Below are 17,978 nucleotides of genomic sequence, written 5' to 3' on the forward strand. Positions count from 1 at the left end.
AAAGTAGGGGCGCCTGGGTAGCTCAGTTGGTTAAGCGTCCGACTCTTGGTTTCCATTCAGATTGTGATCTTGAAGTTGTGGGACTGAGCCCCGTGTTGGACTGTGCTCAGTATGGAATCTGTTTCAGATTCTCTCTCCCTCTCCCTCTCATTCACACTCTCTCGCACACTTTCTCTAATAAATAAATAAAATCTTAAAGGGGGGGCAAAGTGGAAGCAAAAGGTAAAGGGATAAAGGGAGATAAACTTATTCGAGAAGAAGGTATGATCAAGAAGATACAGAACATGTCTGGCAGTGAAAACCAGAAACGTCAACATCAAACTATAATGAAATCAGAGCCCTCTGAGCTCCTACTGTAATATCTCCAACAATTAGGTTCTGTTCACAAAAGATGAACTTAAAACTCCGTAGAATCATTCAATTTGAATAACTAAAGCTTAATTATAACAACCATTTCATTTGTTTTTAAGAGAAGAAATTCTCACCTGCCACGGGAGTTGCGCCTGGCAGTAGCAGGCTGGCAAGCTGGGCACTGCCACTCACCATCTGGTACCTCGTAGAGGGCTGGCCTCAGACAAAACAGGTGGAAGGCTTTATTACATTCATCACACAAGATCAGTTTGTCATCTTCACCTGCAAGGAGATAAACTTGTAAAGCATTGTTGGGAGCACAGCAATGGTCAGCAAGCTGTAACAAAGAGCCACTCACCCTCAATTAACACCAGGGGGAAGCAAACAGTCTAGCATAGTGTAATCGTATTTTAAGAAATAGTGATTTCTGAAAAGAAACCTAGCATAGGGACGCCTGGGTGGCTCAGTGGTTGAGTGGCTGCCTTTGGCTCAGGGCATTATCCCGCGGTCCTGGGATCGAGTCCCGCATCGGGCTCCCTGCAGGGAGCCTGCTTCTCCCTCTGCCTGTAGTCTGCCTCTCTCTCTGTGTCTCTCATGAATAAATAAATAAAATCTGAAAAGAAAAGAAAAGAAAAGAAAAGAAAAGAAAAGAAAAGAAAAGAAAAGAAAAGAAAAGAAAAGAAAAAAAAAAAAGAAAAGAAAAGAAAAGAAAAGAAAAAAGAAAACACAGCACAAACTAGACTATTGGTGATTTAAGATTCAGGTCTTCTGACATATCCCTAAAACCTGCTTGGCCTAGGAGAGGACAGTTAAAACATTTACAAAGTAGCAGCAAAAAAAAAACCAACTCATGGCAAAAAAAACAACTCAGGGCACCCCCGGTGGCGCAGCGGTTTAGCGCCGCCTGCAGCCCGGGGTCTGATCCTGGAGACCCGGGATCGAGTCCCGCGTCGGGCTCCCTGCATGGAGCCTGCTTCTCCCTCTGCCTGTGTCTCTGCCTCTCAGTCTCTCTCTCTCTCTGAATAAATAAATTAAAAAAAAATTGCTTATTAAAAAACAAACAAAAAAAAACTCATAGCAGGAAAGGTCACTACTCCTCTCCCACTAAAAAACGAATCCCCCATGAAGTATTACATTTCCTGCCCATCCTTTTCCTCAATCCCCAATGCTTCCCAACTCATATCTGATATAGTTCTCTTAAGAGATTTGGTATCAAAAATGTACAGAACTGACCCGACATGGTCACTTCCCTCTCCAACCTTCATTCTGAAACAGTGTTTAGAGCAACTGATAGATTTTTCACAGGTCTTTCCATCCTTGGGGATTAAATCCTAACCTACTTCACAAAATCACTTGAGCCAATGAGAAGTCAATCGCTTGAGTGCCATTAGTCATGATGTTCCTTTTACACAGCCTCTGAAAGCTGTGACCATTAAAGATTCTCAAATGCCTTGCTCTGTAGGACTCAGTGGCAGTGGGCACAAACTGGAGTATTCTTCCCAGTGTTAATACTGCCCTCTGCTGGTAGACCTCTTACTTCACGGATGACTTAAAAACTCCAGTGATTAAAAAAAAAAAAACAAAAAACAAGACTCCAGCGATGATAAAAACAGATGTAAAATTTTAGGTTAATTTTGTTCCCTGTAGAAAATTTAAACATTGGAGAGATAAACTGCTCTTATACTAAAAAATGAAGAACAAAGGGCTTACTTTGATTTACTGTCCTGTTATTTCAAAGAGTAGCATTTTACGGACTTCCAGAAGAAGGTAGCCCCACTACACTTCAAAGTTGTGTGCACAGACTTCTTCAGGGGAGAAAATATCTTTGGAATGGAAGTCCTAGTCCCTATTACACTCAGATAAGCAACACTGATCTATATATACCTTTCTTTCGACAGACTTTGCATCGAGCATTTTCTGCTGACATATCCCACTTGATACAGGCATCAAGCATCCCAAGTAGAACGTGCATTCTGGAAAAAGTCTGAGCTTCACGGATTGCTGTCTTCCATTTTTCCAGAGCAGATGCAACCTAAACAGAGACAAAACCAGGTCAGCATTACTACAATGACCTCAACCATATGAGGTCATTCATATGAGGTATGAAAAATGTAGATTTTTCACACAACACTGACAGAGTATGCACTTAGAGCACCAGAAACAGGGGAAGAGGTGACAGGATTCTGAGTATATTTATATCCTAGAGCTTCTTACCCATTTATTTTACAGAAGAAATCAAGGCTCTGAAGAGTGAAAAACCTTGCCAAAGACTACACAAAGAATTAAGTCGGGGTGGTGGGTGATCAGAGACCCATCTCTTCTAGTAAAATCCACTTAAAGAGTCCATATCATTTAAAAGCAGAAACACTTGTGTAAATGCTAGTGTGCAACCATGTCCTGAGCTAACACAACTTTGGTTAACAAGATGTTCAGTTTCTGCATTATGTGCCACAATCCCAGATTACAGGGCCTGGAAATTACAGTAAATACTATCTATAAAGCGTTCTACAACACTTAAAAATATTAAATACTGATATGAAGCATTTCTCTTGACTTTATCACCAACTTCTAACTAAGTGAAATCTCAGAGCCAGGGCTTAGGCTGACTTTCTGGGCAATTACTTTCAGCATAATAGGCAGTGTCTCCTCCCATCATCAGAAAATGCAAATCAATTCAGAATTACCCAGGGAAAACACAGGATGGGGGAAAATATAATCAGGAATTTCAATAATAAACACAACTAAAGAAAAATAGAAATGCCATTTTAGGATAATTAGTTTATCTGTATTACTGTTTCATTAGTCAAAAGGTGATTTTTTAGGTCTTTAAAGCATTTCTTGCCTAAATGATTAGGTAAGCATCCATAATAAACAAATGCCTCTATGGGGGTTTATTCATTCTCAGATAGTCAAAAACGCAACAGAGATAGACAAGGTAAAGCTTAGGCCCTCCCTATGGCAGAAGCTGAGAGATGAGGTCATCCCATCATCATCTATCTTATAAGGATCAAATGGCTTAACCCAGTCCTACCTGAGTTATAGTTCAGGTAGCAGCTCTTACAACTTGGCCTGCTCAAGCTAGCAGACAGTACCACTGATGCACTTCACTGCCCTGCCCGAGGCAATGAGGTCTATTTAAAGTGATATAGTCGTCCTCCTATAGGAAGGGGTAGTTATGCTGGAAGGCCACAGGCTTTATTTAAAATAGAGCTGCCAAGGGACAGAGTTGAGCTACTTCTGAAGCTGTGGTGTGAGGGTTGAGAGAGGAGAACAAAACAGACATAAAAAGTCCCGTGTGTGTAAATTCATAAATAACAAGAACACATAAATACAGACACAACAAAATTCTATTTAAGAGGCTGCTAAAACCCTAGTGGAATCTGGTTCTTTCCTGACTCCAACCTCCAATGCAGATATTTCAGTATCTGCCCTCAAAATACAGCATGATTTCTTTCCTCCCCACTCAGAGCTCCTCAGTACACTATGAGGGTCCACAACCACAACTCATCTCACTGGCTTTCTCTCTCAGAGCAGTGGAGAGTTGACATGATGATAGGTCCTTTTACTGCACTAACAACCCACATTCCTTCAATGGAATGTATATTTAAGATTTTAAGTTCAGTCCCTAAAAAGAGTGCCTACTGGCAACAGGCAGAAAATGGCTAACATGAGCTTTACTGTCCTCTAGTGGACACTCAGATGCACACAAGTAGTCAGGAAAAAGTCCTATCAGCAAGTACTGCTTTTTACACATTTCCTATAAACAACTGAACCAAACTACCCTAACAGCCATATGACCAGGACTATATATTATGGCCATGCTCAGAAATCTGTGGTTCAAGATCTGAGCACTCAATAGGGCATCCAGCCTCATTAAAAAACAAAACAGAGCAGCCCTGGTAGCGCAGCAGTTTAGCACCGCCTGCAGCCCAGGGTGTGATCCTGGAGACCTGGGATCGAGTCTCACGTCAGGCTCCCTGCAAGGAGCCTGCTTCTCCCTCTGCCTGTGTCTCTGCCTCTCTTTCTGTGTCTCTCATGAATAAATAAAAACAAAACAAAACAAAAACTGGGACTGACTCTTGGCTTCAGCTCAGGTCACGATCTCAGGGTTATGAGATAGGGCCCATGTCAAGCTCTATGCTAATAAGCACAGAGTCTGCTTGAGATTCTCCCTCTGCCCCTCCCTCTCTCCCCTCTGTCTCTCTCAAAATAAATAAATAAATCTTAAAAAAGAAACCTGAGAGATCTTGGAAATAAGCTTATTTAACCTCATTTTAATACAGATTTATGGAGATAAAATTCATATGGTAACAAGTTCACGTCGTAAAGAAAACAATGGGTTCTCAAATATTTGCAGAGCTGTGCAACTATCAATGTAATCTTACAGAACATTTTCATCACGCCAGAAATAAACCTTGCACCCTCTAGTAGTCATTCCCCATTCCCCACCCTAAACCATCACTTCCCCAGCCCTAGACAACCACTACTCTACTTCTGGTCTAGAGATTTTCTTCTTCTGGACATTTCATATAAATGTGTGGCTTTTTGGATTGCCTTCTTTGACTAAGCATAATTTTTCTAGGTTCATACACATTATAACTAGTAACAGTACTTTATTCCATTTTAATTGCTGAAAGTTTTTCCATCGTATGGATAAATCACATTTTGTTAATCCACTATCAGTAGATGGACATCTGGGTTGTTTCTATTTTTTTGGCTATTATAAATAATGCTGCTATGAACATTTGGGAATATTTGTATAACCTTCATTTATTATTTTGCCCAAGGTCTCATAGCAATTTGGTGCCAGGTCTCCTTCACATCTCTAGATCCCCAATACTAATGCTTTTGATATCATAGGTACTAGCATCCTGTTAAACCCACTGAGCTATCCACCTAGACCAGCCTAGATTCCAACCAACCTCTAATTTTGAGGGCAAAACATAAAGCATTCAAGATTTGAAAGACCATCCTAGTTTCCTACCATTGGAAAAAAAATTCCAAACAGTCCAGTACATTAAAACAAACACCCCACACTATATTCAAAGACACTGGGTTTTTTGTTTTTTAAAGACATTGTTTTTAAAAACAGATGAATAGTGGCAACTAAGTTTTGACATTCAACACTGCTGATATCTGGTAAATCCTGCCTGTCTTACAACACTGGTAGGAGGCTAAATACATTATTCTGATGAAAAACTCAAAATCTCTAACATGTTCTGGGACGCTTGGGTGGCCCAACGGCTGAGCCTCTGCCTTCAGCTCAGGGTGTGATCCCAGTCCTGGGATCGAGTCCCACATCGGGCTCCTTATGTGGAGCCTGCTTCTCCCTCTGCCTATGTCTCTGCCTCTCCCTCTCTGTCTCTCATGAACAAATAAATAAAATCTCAAAAAAAAAAAAAAATCTCTAGCATGTTTAAATAAAGATGGTCCCTATGGAGAAGTGGGTGTAACAGAATCAAAGAGAAGCCAGCTGATATGCAAAGTCACCGTTAATCCCTTTACTAACAGTAAAAAGGCAATATCCTATCTCAGCAAGGATAGGACAAGGCTTCTGACCATATTCTTCCACAAGAGAACATTTAAAATGGAAAAACAGATAATCAGCTTGTCAGGACAAACGCATAAAAAGTAAACAGAGAGCCTAACAGAACCCAGGATTTTGCCAAATTATACAAGGTCTTTCCCACTTGATGAAAAAAACAAACAAACAAACAACAACAAGAATAAACCTTAAGTTCGAGAAACAATCTACTTTTCTAAGTTAGGAAACCGAAGCCCAAACTAAAGACTGATATTAACTCATGTAACCACCTAGTGCCAGCTGAAAATGCTGGCCTATGTTAAGTGGAAACCTTCAAAGCAAAGAACAGTGGAAAATTTCAGAACTGTGGCAGAGTTGACCTTTGGTCGGGAAATGCAGGCAGGGCATAATGCCATTTTAATGGAGAACATCGTTGAACTACTTAGTAGGCAACCTAATTGATTTTCCAAGAAACTCTTCCATGCTTTCCATTTGTGTACTATGTGTCCAAGGTTAAACCTGCTAAGTTGCTCAGATTTTCCTCCCCAATCAAACTAAGAATGAAGTCTCGTATGACAAGCTAAAAAGAGGTTATTTTGCTATGGGGAGGAGTACTAAAAAAGAACTTAAGGAGAATTCTACAGCCACTACTTCCCAATGAGAAGAAAATGTTACTGGTCAAGAAATGTCAAGGAAAAGAACACATCAAGAAAGAGACTCTTCTGGATAAAGTTAAAAACAAAACCTATGCAGTGCTTGGCAAGGCTAAAAATGATGCCTAATGAAGAGACTTGGCAGAGGAGACTATAAACTAATGTTAGACTTTATCTGGAAGGTGACCTGCATGCCATGCAACCATTAAAAGGTAAACGAAGGAAGGGAGAACCCAATTCCAGGATGATACTGACATGTGTCCAGCCTCTGGATCTACGGTATGAACTAAGAGACTCTGACCTAACTGAATCTTAGTTCTCCGCTCTGCTTACCTCCCACCCAAAAGGACTCTCATTTCATCATGCATCATCTTGGCCATGGGAAGAAATAGGGAACATGACAACAGTGTACAAACACTTGAGGAGCTTTAGACAATAAAATCACTCTGAGTAAACTCAGAGGGCAAAATAAGGAGCAGCCTTCAATGACAGAAAGTCAATTTCTGCTCAGTCTAACGAAGCCTATGCCCCCTTCCATGATCGGATTAACTCCTACTATCCTTCAAAACCAGCAGACACATCCGTTTCTTGGGAGTTTTCCCTATTTGCCCAGGTGTACCTGACAGGTAGACTGAGTCCTGCCCTCTCTCATCAGGACCTGTCAGTCCACCAAAACCGTCCGTCCTAACTCCAACAGGACTCCTGGAGGGCAAGGACATCCGAACTCCACTCATCACTACAACTGCCAGACTCACCATAGGACTGCCCAAGACAAGTCTTTACCAGCTGGTTGTGAAAAGAAGGAAGTAAGAGAGGGGAAGAGAGAAATCAAACACAGGGGAAAGTATTCTAATGGGATAATGCCTGGGACCCCTCCTTAATGTAGTGGTTTCAAATTCTTTTCTTTGTAAACTTTTTTTTTTTTAAGATTTTATTTATTTATTCACGAGAGACACACAGAGAGAGACAGAGAGAAAGAGAGAAAGAGACAGAGACACGGGCTGAGGGAGAAGCAGGCTCCATGCAGGGAGCACGACGTGGGACTCGATCCTGGGTCTCCGGGCTGAAGGCGGGGCTAAACCGCTGAGCCACCCGGCCTGCCGTTTTCTTTGTAATCTTAGCAGAAATCTAATAGACAAAACAGAAAAACTGAAGCCGCTAATTATTCTACTAAAGACAAACCAGAGACAACATAACATTCATCAGCAAGGAATCAAGGCACTAAGAAAACATACTATCACATAGATCTATATGGACTAAAAGGGGGAGACAGACTGTATGACACAGACAATTCCATTCTGTAAAATTCCAATAAAACCATCTTCATATGCATACAGAAAATACACCAAACTACTGAAGAGTGACTTTCCTGGGGAGGAAAACTAGAATGGGAGTTCTTTTCTACTTTACTTACCTCTCCCACTGGGTTTACTTACAAGGAGCATGTTACTTTTAAAACTTAAAAACCAGAAAACTGGATAGCCACATGCAAAAAACTGAACTTAGACCCTTAGTTTACAAATATTAACTCAAAATGGATCAAAGGTTTAAATGTAAAAGCTAAAATTCTAAAAAACAAAAACAAACCCGTAGAAGAAAACAGAAAGATAGGACATGGATTTGTGATGCTGAATTTGGCAATGACCTGGTTGTGACACCAAAAGCAGAACCAACCAAAGAAAAAACAGGTAGGGTGAACTTCATCAAACTTGAAAACTTTTTGTCTATCAAAGGATGTCATCGACAGAATGAAAAGGCAGCTCACAGGATGAGAGAATATATCTGCAAATCATACATCTAACACAGGATTAATACCCAGAACATATAAAGAAACTACATATATAACTCAATGACAAAAAAAAAAAAAAAAAAAAAAAAAAACACAAAATCCAATTAAAAAACAGCTAAATAACTCAGAGACATTTCCCCAAAGACAGACAGACATGGCCAACAGGCACATTCTTCAACATCACTATGGAAATCATTACGGAATCATTACGGAAAGGCAAACCAAAAGCATGAGCTATCACTTCATTCCCATGAGGATGACTGCAATCACAGAAATAGAACATAACAGGCACTGGCAAGGGTGTGGAAAAATTAGAACCCTGTGCACTGCTGGTGGGCATGTAAAATGGTGCAGCTGCTCTGGAAGACATGGCAGTTCTGAAAAACTGCAACAGTATTACCATATGATGCAGCAATTCTACTTCTAGGTATATAGACAAAAGAACTGAGTAAGAGGGCATCTGGGTGGCTCAGTTGGTTAAGCATCTGCCTTCAGCTCAGGTCATGATCTCAAGGTCCTGGGATAGAGCCCTGCATTGGGCTCCCTGCTCAGTGGGGAACCTGCTTCTCCCTCTACTTCCTCTGCATCCCACCCCCCAATCCTGTTATCTCTCTCTCTCAAATAAATTTTTTTAAAAAACCAAAAAACAAAAAAACTGAAAGTAAGGACTAGAATAGAGTTGTACGCCTGCGTTCTCAGCAGACTGGATGTGAGGGCCATGTGGCTGTGATACCTGTCACCCAAGTGTTTTTTTCTCCAGGATGGCTCTGGCTGTTGTGGCTGACTAGATGGGTGTCTCCCCCCTCTCTCACTGTGCAGCCCACCGGAAGCTGTGTACTTGGCCATAAAGAACAACCTTCTTGGGGCGCCTGAGTGGCTCAGTGGTTGAGCGTCTGCCTTCAGTTCAGAGCGTGATCCCGGAATCCTGGGATTGAGTCCCACATCGGGCTCCCCACTGGGAGCCTGCTTCTCCCTCTGCCCGTGTCTCTGCCTCTCTCTCTCTGTCTCTTGAATAAATAAATAAAATCTATTAAAAAAAAAAAAAGAACAATCTTCTCCATCAGAGTAGGATTGTTTCTTGGTCAAGGGTATACAGAGGCACTCCCTGCTAGAGGCTCCATACAGTCCATAGCAGCATTATCCACGACAACCAAAAGATGGAAGTGATCCAAGTGTTCATTGATGGATGAACAGAGAATGTGGTATATACACAGAATGGGTATTACTCAGTCTTAAAGGGAAATCCTGGCACATAACACAACATAGATGAGCTTAGAAGACATTATACTAAGTTAAATAAAGCAGTCACAAAAGAACAAATATTTTGATTCCATTTCTATGTAATAGTACTCAGAGTAGTTGTTGAATCCATAGACACAGGAAGAAAACGGGGGTTGCCAGAGGTTGAGGGGACAGTGAATCAGGTAGTGTAATCTTTAGTGGGCACAATTTCAGTCTGGGAAGAGAAGGTTCTGGAGATGGATGGTAGTGACAGTTGCACAACGCTGTGAATGTACTTAACAACACAGAACATAAAAATGGTTAAGATACTACATTGTTCCTTATGTGTATTTTGCCACCATTTTTAACAATTTGAAAACCACTACCCCCCCTTTTAAAAAAGCAATCATGGCTCTGGTAAAAGGAGATGGGGGCACTCTGAGCCAATATCCAGCTGAGCTCCATAAACCAGTATGAAAACCACAACATTTAGTGGAAATGATAAAAATAGAGTATCGGCTCAAGGAACCATGCTTTCAAGGAGGTGAAGCACAGGGTTAGACAATTTTACTTTTTTTTTTTTTTTTTTTTTTTTTTTTTTATGACAGGCACACAGTGAGAGAGAGAGAGGCAGAGACACAGGCAGAGGGAGAAGCAGGCTCCATGCACCGGGAGCCCGATGTGGGATTCGATCCCGGGTCTCCAGGATCGCGCCCCGGGCCAAAGGCAGGCGCCAAACCGCTGCGCCACCCAGGGATCCCGGGTTAGACAATTTTAAAACCAGATCCACTCTCCTACAGTCATAAAACCACATCTTCACGAACAAAATACCTTTGCTTCCTCTGCCAGTTTCTTCTCTTCATCCACCTCTTCCGTCTTTGCTGAATCTTCACTTTGGAGTTTTCTTCTCTTTTGCTTGGGAGCCATGAAGCCTTGGAGAAATTTCTTTATGACACTTGCTTGTAGGGCAATCACACACTCACCAAAATCCTTCAGTTTCTCTAATGAGATCACCTACAGCAAACGAAGGAAACACCACAATGAATGAAAGACCCAGATGACAGGATACTATCCTCCCCTCTCCACACCCAACTCTGGTCATCTCTGTGCACTACTCTTATTTGCTAATAAGGGTTGTAGCGGGAAGGAGAAGGCAGCTAATTTTAAGCATGTTCAGTGGCAGTTACAGTTTCAGTGTCACTGTGAAAGTTTATTCAAAAGTAACCTCAGTTTTTCCAGGCCTTTCACCGAAGCTAACTCTTCCCCAAATGTGATAATAAAATTATTTACTCAATAATGCATGTTGTCTGCTCAAAAGAGAGAAGAGAGAAAGAGACTATCTCCAACTAAATTCAAATCAACCTAAGTCACACAACATCAATTTCCCTTGGTCCTCAGTTCAGTGGATGGTTTATAATTTAAAAGCAGCTGACAACACCTCCATTTCCCCAGCAATGTGGCCCATGAGATAGTGAACCTTGTTCTACTTAAAGAAGTTAGGGAGTTCATTCATTCATTCAGCAATTGAGTGCCTACTATATGCAAACTAGTTTCAAGGCAAAGAAAAACTGAGAAAAAAGTAAACATTTACTGACCTACTAGCTTATAAACTATAGGTCAGGTAATACTTGGTCTCATCTAAGCCTCACATTTATTTTATGGATAAGGACAGAAGCTAAATCACTTTGATCCAAAGCATGCTCTTGAGTGAATGCTATCTTCTCAGTCACACAAAACACACGTCAATTAAAAAGATACCATTTAAAAAAAAAAAAGATACCATTTTATAACTATGAAGAGAAACAAAGAATGATGATAACCCAGTTTAGCAAGGTATTGAGCATGGATTTGGCACAAAGTAGGCAATTGATAAATATCTGCCAAATAAACAAAAAAGTACATATTGTATTTGAAACTGCAGAATACATAGTGTTGAATAATTCCTTAAAAGATCATGAAGAGGGCGCCGGCCCAGTGGTTTAGCGCTGCCTTCAGCCCAGGGCGTGATCCTGGAGACCCAGGATTGAGTCCCACGTCAGGCTCCCAGCATGGAGCCTGCTTCTCACTCTGCCTGTGTCTCTGCCTTTCTCTCTCTCTCTCGCTCTCTGAGTCTCTCATGAATGAATAAATAAATAAAATCTTTAAAAAAAAAAAAAAAGATCATGAAGAATAAAGATGTTTAAATCCTTTTTCCCAGGTAATGTACCACAAATTCATAACCACTACCCCCTTTTAAAAAGTAACCATGGGGATCCCTGGGTGGCGCAGTGGTTTGGCGCCTGCCTTTGGCCCAGGGCGCGATCCTGGAGCCCGGGATCGAATCCCACGTCGGGCTCCCGGTGCATGGAGCCTGCTTCTCCCTCTGCCTGTGTCTCTGCCCCTCTCTCTCTCTGTGTGACTATCATAAATAAATAAAAAAATAAAAATAAATAAAAATAAAAAAAAATAAAAAGTAACCATGGCTCTGGTAAAAGGAGATGGGGGCGCTTGTAGCCATTATCCAGCTGAGCTCCATAAACCAGTGTGAAAACCACAACATTTAGTGGAAATGATAAAAATAGAATACTGGCTCAAGGAACCGTGCGGATTTTAAAAGGCTGCTCAATTGTTAAGATCATGCGACTCTGGATCTCAGGATTGTGAGTTTGAGCCCCATACTGAGATTGCTTTAAAAAAAAAATTAAAAAAGAGAAAAAGAAAGCTTATGTATGTATGTAAGATGCATATAAAATATGATTATAATAGCAAAGAAATATAAATACAAAAATCTGACAGTAAATGATTTATCTTATCAACTCCATGGGTTATTTTATGTACCTCAAAGTGATATAAAAACTGAAAGAAATGGAATGTATTTATAAATTAGGAAAAATGGGGAAAAAAAGATGCAATTGCCCAAAAAACACACAACTAATATACATGCTGTAATGCATATGAATAATTTGAAAAGACCCATGAGTATTATTAGTATCTTTGGAGTTATATGGACTTTTATTTTTTAAAACCAGTGAAAAGCATTTTAGTATTTCCTGACAGACAGTATTTTCCAATCTTCTCTCCAGCTGGGATATCTAAATCTATCTCATGTAGAACATGGCGTCTCCTGAATTGGTTCATCTATATCATGTGAGGGTCCTTCTGAACAGTAGGTGACAGGACTCTAAATGGATCTTGAAATGTACTCATTTACTAGCATGAGTGCTACCCAACATTAAGCATAACCCTACTGAGCTGATCAGTATAAAGGATGGACAAAACCAGAATACACAAACACATTTCAGACCTTAAAGCACAAGGATCAAGCACACAGGAATGTTAAATAACAGATGTTAAATCATGATTCAGGATTGGGACTCCAGGACTAGTTTTCATTCAACTTAATAGAAAAGTGCTTTCTGGGGCACCTGGCTGGCTCAGTCAGTGAAGCAACTCTTGATATCAGGGTTGTAGAGTTCAAGCCCCATAATGGATGCAGAGATTATTTAAAAATAAAATCTTAGGGGCACCTAAGTGGCTCAAGTAGATTAAGTGTTTGACTTCGGCTCAAATCATGATCTCAGGATCCTAGGATCAGGCTCAGCATTGGGCTCCCCACTCAACAGGGTGTCTAGTCTGCTTCTCCCTCTCCCTCTTCCCCACACCCCCTGGCCATGCTCTCTCCCTCTCTCAAATAAATAAAATGTTTTAAAAAGTAAAATCTTTAAAAAAAAGGCACTTTTTGAACAAAGAATCTAAGCCAATGATTAGATTTTTCTGGATATCAAAGGAAAAGTAAAGTATCACATGTACATGGAGAAACTTTAGCTCCACAAGTCTTTTAAAACAAACCTATACATGATTTCCAGGGTCATCTAGGGAAGTCAAGAACATTATCAGGGAATAATTTCAAATTGAGTTTCCACGAGTAACAGATCTCATAATGGTGTTTGCTTATGTTCTTACCCGAGCTTCAAATTCTGATGTTTCTTCTACATAACCAAGTCCCCCCTTTTGTAACCTTGTTGCAACTTCAATGAGATCACTACGAAGGAAGTTCAAAAGCTCCTGGTTGCCATCACAAGATTTTAGACCCAAATTTGGCTTCCGGGCCAGATGAATAGAATGGATGATGTCCTGGTACCTAGAAGAGTTGGGGGCCGAGGAGATGGGAAATAAAGAAACTCTGAATGACAGATCTCATTTCTAGAAGACTTACTCAGATCTTCTTCATCTCTCCGTGGTGATTTTAGTTTCAGGTTTCTTGTACAAATTTTCAAATGTTTCTTATTTTTGATTAATTTGAAAAACACGCTTCTTGTATTTGGTATTTGATAATCTGAAGGGTCCTGCTCTGCATTTTTTTTTTTTGTACCTTTTTACCATGAGTTTCTTGGGATTTTATCTATGGAAATTCTTTTGAGGCCTAGTCTGAAGTTGGGCTCCTCCAGAGAGAATGTCTACTTGCTCATGTTAGCTACCAGGAAATGTGACCAACCCAAGAAACTTTAAATCACCTGCCTGAAATGCCCCATAACATAGTAAAAATGTGAAACACAGCTGAAAACCTACACAAGGAGATCTTGCTCACACTAAAGATGAGGTCCCAGCAATAGACTCTAGACCAGAAGCTTCACTGTTGGCTACTTGTAACAAAATGAAAACTAAAGTTCAAGGTCATCTCGGTTGCGGTATACTAAGTTCCCACTTTGTTCTTAATAATAAGCATTTTTAATATTATTTTCCTCTGAATACAACTTCATTGTATCCCACTGGTTTTCTTACAAAGGATTTCCCTTTCCTTGCTTTCTAGAAGTTCCTTTATTTTCTTCTTTGATGTGTTATCTAGGAATATATTTAACTGTCAGTAAAGGTCTTTTTGGAAATCTTTAAGGAATCTGTTTCTAATTTTATTGCAATTTGATCAGAAAATGTATCTTGAAACTCTACTTTTAAAATCTGTTGAGATTGCTTTTGTGGCTAAGTACATGATTAACTTTCATAAATGTTCAATGGATAGAACAAAAAACTTTACTTCTGTTTCCAATTGGCCTAGTATCATTTTGTTTTTTTTTTTTTTTTTTTTTTTTTTTTTTTTAATTCTTTTTTTTTTTTTTTTTTTTTTTTTTTTAATTTTTTTTTATTTATTTATGATAGGCACACAGTGAGAGAGAGAGAGGCAGAGACACAGGCAGAGGGAGAAACAGGCTCCATGCACCGGGAGCCCGACGTGGGATTCGATCCCGGGTCTCCAGAATCGCGCCCTGGGCCAAAGGCAGGCGCCAAACCGCTGCGCCACCCAGGGATCCCTATCATTTTGTTTTTAAATTCCCTTTATTGAGATGAATGACTGAGTGCACACCCTGTAATTTATATCCTTCTTCCCCTATTGTAAAGAGAATATATATTTGTTTTATAAATGTGAACTTCAAATGGTCTGTAATACATTATCCTATTCCCTTGGTTACCCCAAAGGAAACCCAAATAACCATCACTAAGAGAAGAGATAAATAAAGTAGAATCACAAAGATTATACAAACTCCCAGAATAGTATATATAAAGAAAAATGGTTGAGTTCAGTTATAAAAATCATGGATGGAGGTCGCCTGGATGGCTCAGTTGATTGCGCATCTGTCTTTAGCTCAGGTCATGATCTCGGGGTCCTGGATCGAGCTTCATGCGAGCTCCCTGCTCAGCGGGGAGTCTGCTTCTACTACTTCTGTTCCTCCCCTACCTGCTGCCTGCGTGTACATGCACTCTCTCTGCAATTTCTCTCAAATAATTAAAACTAAAAGAAACGTAATCATACAATATGGGCCTTTTGTCTAGCAGCTTTGAGTCAGCCTGTTTTTTTTAGTTTCAGCTCTGTTTTAGTAAGTACCAGTACTTTGTTCCGTTCTGCAGTTGAATTTATGGATATGCCACATTTCGTTTATCCATCAGCTGATGGACATTTAGGTTTTCTTTTCTTTTTCTTTTTTTTTTTTTTTTTGGCTATTTTGAATGCTGACAGAATACTTCTGAATAACAACTGCTGTAGAACTGCCCTTGCAAAAAAAAAAAAAAAGAGCTGCCCTTGCAAGGCTGCCTAATTACATGAAGATCTTGGTTCATTGCACGACAAACATTAATCAATGAATAATAGCTGCTATACTGCATATATGTAGGGCTTAAAAGCAAGCTTCTTCCAAATAAGCATGAGTCAAGAAAATGCCAAACAGTAAGAACATAAAAGGGTGATAGACACTTTCTTAAAATTTATTTTTATTGCTTTTATGGATAAACAAATAACCCTTAACATATTTATAATATCTAATGCTGAAGAAAAGCTATGAAGACCAAGATGAAAAGATGAAAATTCTTACCTCTTCTCAAGCCTCTCTTTAAGTTGACTTTCTCTTATTCCCTGAGGGTGAAGGCAGTTTAGTAACTCATCCAGTTCCTTCTGACTATCACATAAAAACCTGCAAGGAGCAACACAGAATCAGTAACTCTGAAAAACAAAAACTAAGAAAGGGATCTGGGATTGTTGGTGGGAGTTGGGAGAACAGAATTCCAAACTTGGCTCACAAACAAACCAAATAATTTACTATTTCCATGAGGCCTAATGTTAACTTTATCCTAGAGTAACAGAGCCGATGTTTCCTACTAAAATACAAGACAAATTTTATAAAGTTAATAGACACACTTGTCCATACACCTTAAACGAGTAAACTTGTATCCAAAAATAAAAAATAGGGTAGCCCGGGTGGCTCAGTAGTTTAACACCGCCTTCAGCCCAGGGCCTGATCCCGGAAATCCGGGATCGAGTCCCACATCGGGCTCCCTGCACGGAGCCTGCTTCTCCCTCTGCCTGTGTCTCTGCCTCTCTCTCTCTCTCTCTCTGTGTCTCTCGTGAATAAATAAATAAATTCTTAAAAAAATAATAAAAATAAAAGGTCATTATACCAAAAGCAATCAAAGACAAAACAGTTAATGTAATCACAAAGTAAATGCGACCCTCTCAAAACCTAGTTTCCTGCCTAAAAGGGAATTGACACAAAAGCAGATCAATGGCTATATATACAATTTTTATTATTTAATTAATAAAGATGAAAATCCTAAATCTATTCCCAGGCTAAAAAGCACTTCTGATGCAATGTAACATCTATCCCAGAACATATACAAAGTTACATTATAACAGGGAAATAAAATTCCAAAGTTTAGTACAAATACATTCTTAGCAAAAAAAAAAAAAAAAAAAAAAAAAGGCTGCTTTTAATTTTAAAGCAATGAATTTACATATCTAAGAAATCAAAGTCATACATACATTATCTTAACAGATAATCACTGGTATAATTATATTAAATATTTTATTAACACGAAAAGGAAAAAAGAAAGAGCAGCCAGATGAATGCTCACATTACCATAGATTCTGGCCTTGTTTGGGTATGGTGGTCTCTACAGCTACTTCTGTTGCTGGTCCAGGTTGTGTGTTCATGCTTGTGTTTTTGCCTAGGTTTGCTTTCTTACCTAAAAAAAAAAAAAAAAAAAAAAAAAAAAAATTAAACAGTAAACAATTTCCTGTTTCAAACCTAAGCAAGACACAGCGCCAAATCCAACAATAACACAGGTGCTACCTATTAAATACACCCAACGTATAACAGGTGCTAATTTCTCTTAAATAGCTTATACATAGCACATTGACACTCTTGCTCTCAACTCAGCTAACAGTTGCACAGTTCAAAGTTTAGAGTATGGCAATTTAGAATGAAGGGGGATGACTGAATAACTATCAAAACAAATAACTCATTTACTCCTTGTATGTTAAGGCTTAGCACAGAGGCATCTGTAGTGAAGCAGGGACAACTGAAACACACAAACTACTATAAACTTACCACTAGAGGCTTCAAGTGTCAACACGATGAACTTTTTTCTAAGCCAGTTCCTATATATTAACAGGACATGAATACAGATCTTAAGCCAATCTCTGAGGCCTCATCTAACACTATAATTGGTTCTGTCCCCTGCTCCCATTCTTTACCCTTTAGCCTGTCACTTTCCCCACACTACAAACACATCACCCTGTTAGTCTTCTGAGTCAAGTGATTTTGAAGAGACCTTGCCACGCGGGAATGAGAGTACATGCAGCAACAACATGCACCAGAAGTGAAGGGATGGAATGTCCATCTTCTCTTGGGAGCTAGAATCATGGAAACCTGATTTCTAAGGATACCCATTAAATTTCTGAGTAACATTATAAATTCAGTCTCTCCTGCTGGAAACTCTCTCCCAGTCTGAAGATCCTAACTGTACATTTACTGCTCTCAAACAGAACTGCCCTCCTGTGGATACTTATAAAGTCTACTAAAACTAGATTTTTCTACTAAAGTGCTTCAGTCTAACACTTAATATAACACAATATAAAAAACTCTTAATTGTGAAGAACACAATTGGGAATTGAAGACACAGATAGAGGGGCAGA

At 39.6% G+C, this 17,978-nt stretch overlaps 1 protein-coding gene across 1 annotated transcript in view; it reads right to left on the reverse strand.

The window, feature by feature from the left end:
- BAZ1B (bromodomain adjacent to zinc finger domain 1B) overlaps positions 1 to 17,978 on the reverse strand; it is a 69,231-nt gene that overhangs the window by 6,854 nt on the left and 44,399 nt on the right. Inside the window, exons 10-15 of the mRNA XM_055340100.1 lie at positions 16,921 to 17,026; positions 15,880 to 15,978; positions 13,481 to 13,658; positions 10,370 to 10,552; positions 2,236 to 2,383; positions 486 to 633 (exon numbers count right to left, since the gene is read on the reverse strand). Of these exons, the coding sequence (XP_055196075.1) occupies positions 486 to 633; positions 2,236 to 2,383; positions 10,370 to 10,552; positions 13,481 to 13,658; positions 15,880 to 15,978; positions 16,921 to 17,026 (862 nt within the window). The remainder of the gene's footprint in view (positions 1 to 485; positions 634 to 2,235; positions 2,384 to 10,369; positions 10,553 to 13,480; positions 13,659 to 15,879; positions 15,979 to 16,920; positions 17,027 to 17,978) is intronic.

Source organism: Nyctereutes procyonoides, unplaced genomic scaffold, assembly GCF_905146905.1.
Source record: "Nyctereutes procyonoides isolate TBG_1078 unplaced genomic scaffold, NYPRO_anot_genome, whole genome shotgun sequence".
Taxonomy (NCBI): domain Eukaryota; kingdom Metazoa; phylum Chordata; class Mammalia; order Carnivora; family Canidae; genus Nyctereutes; species Nyctereutes procyonoides.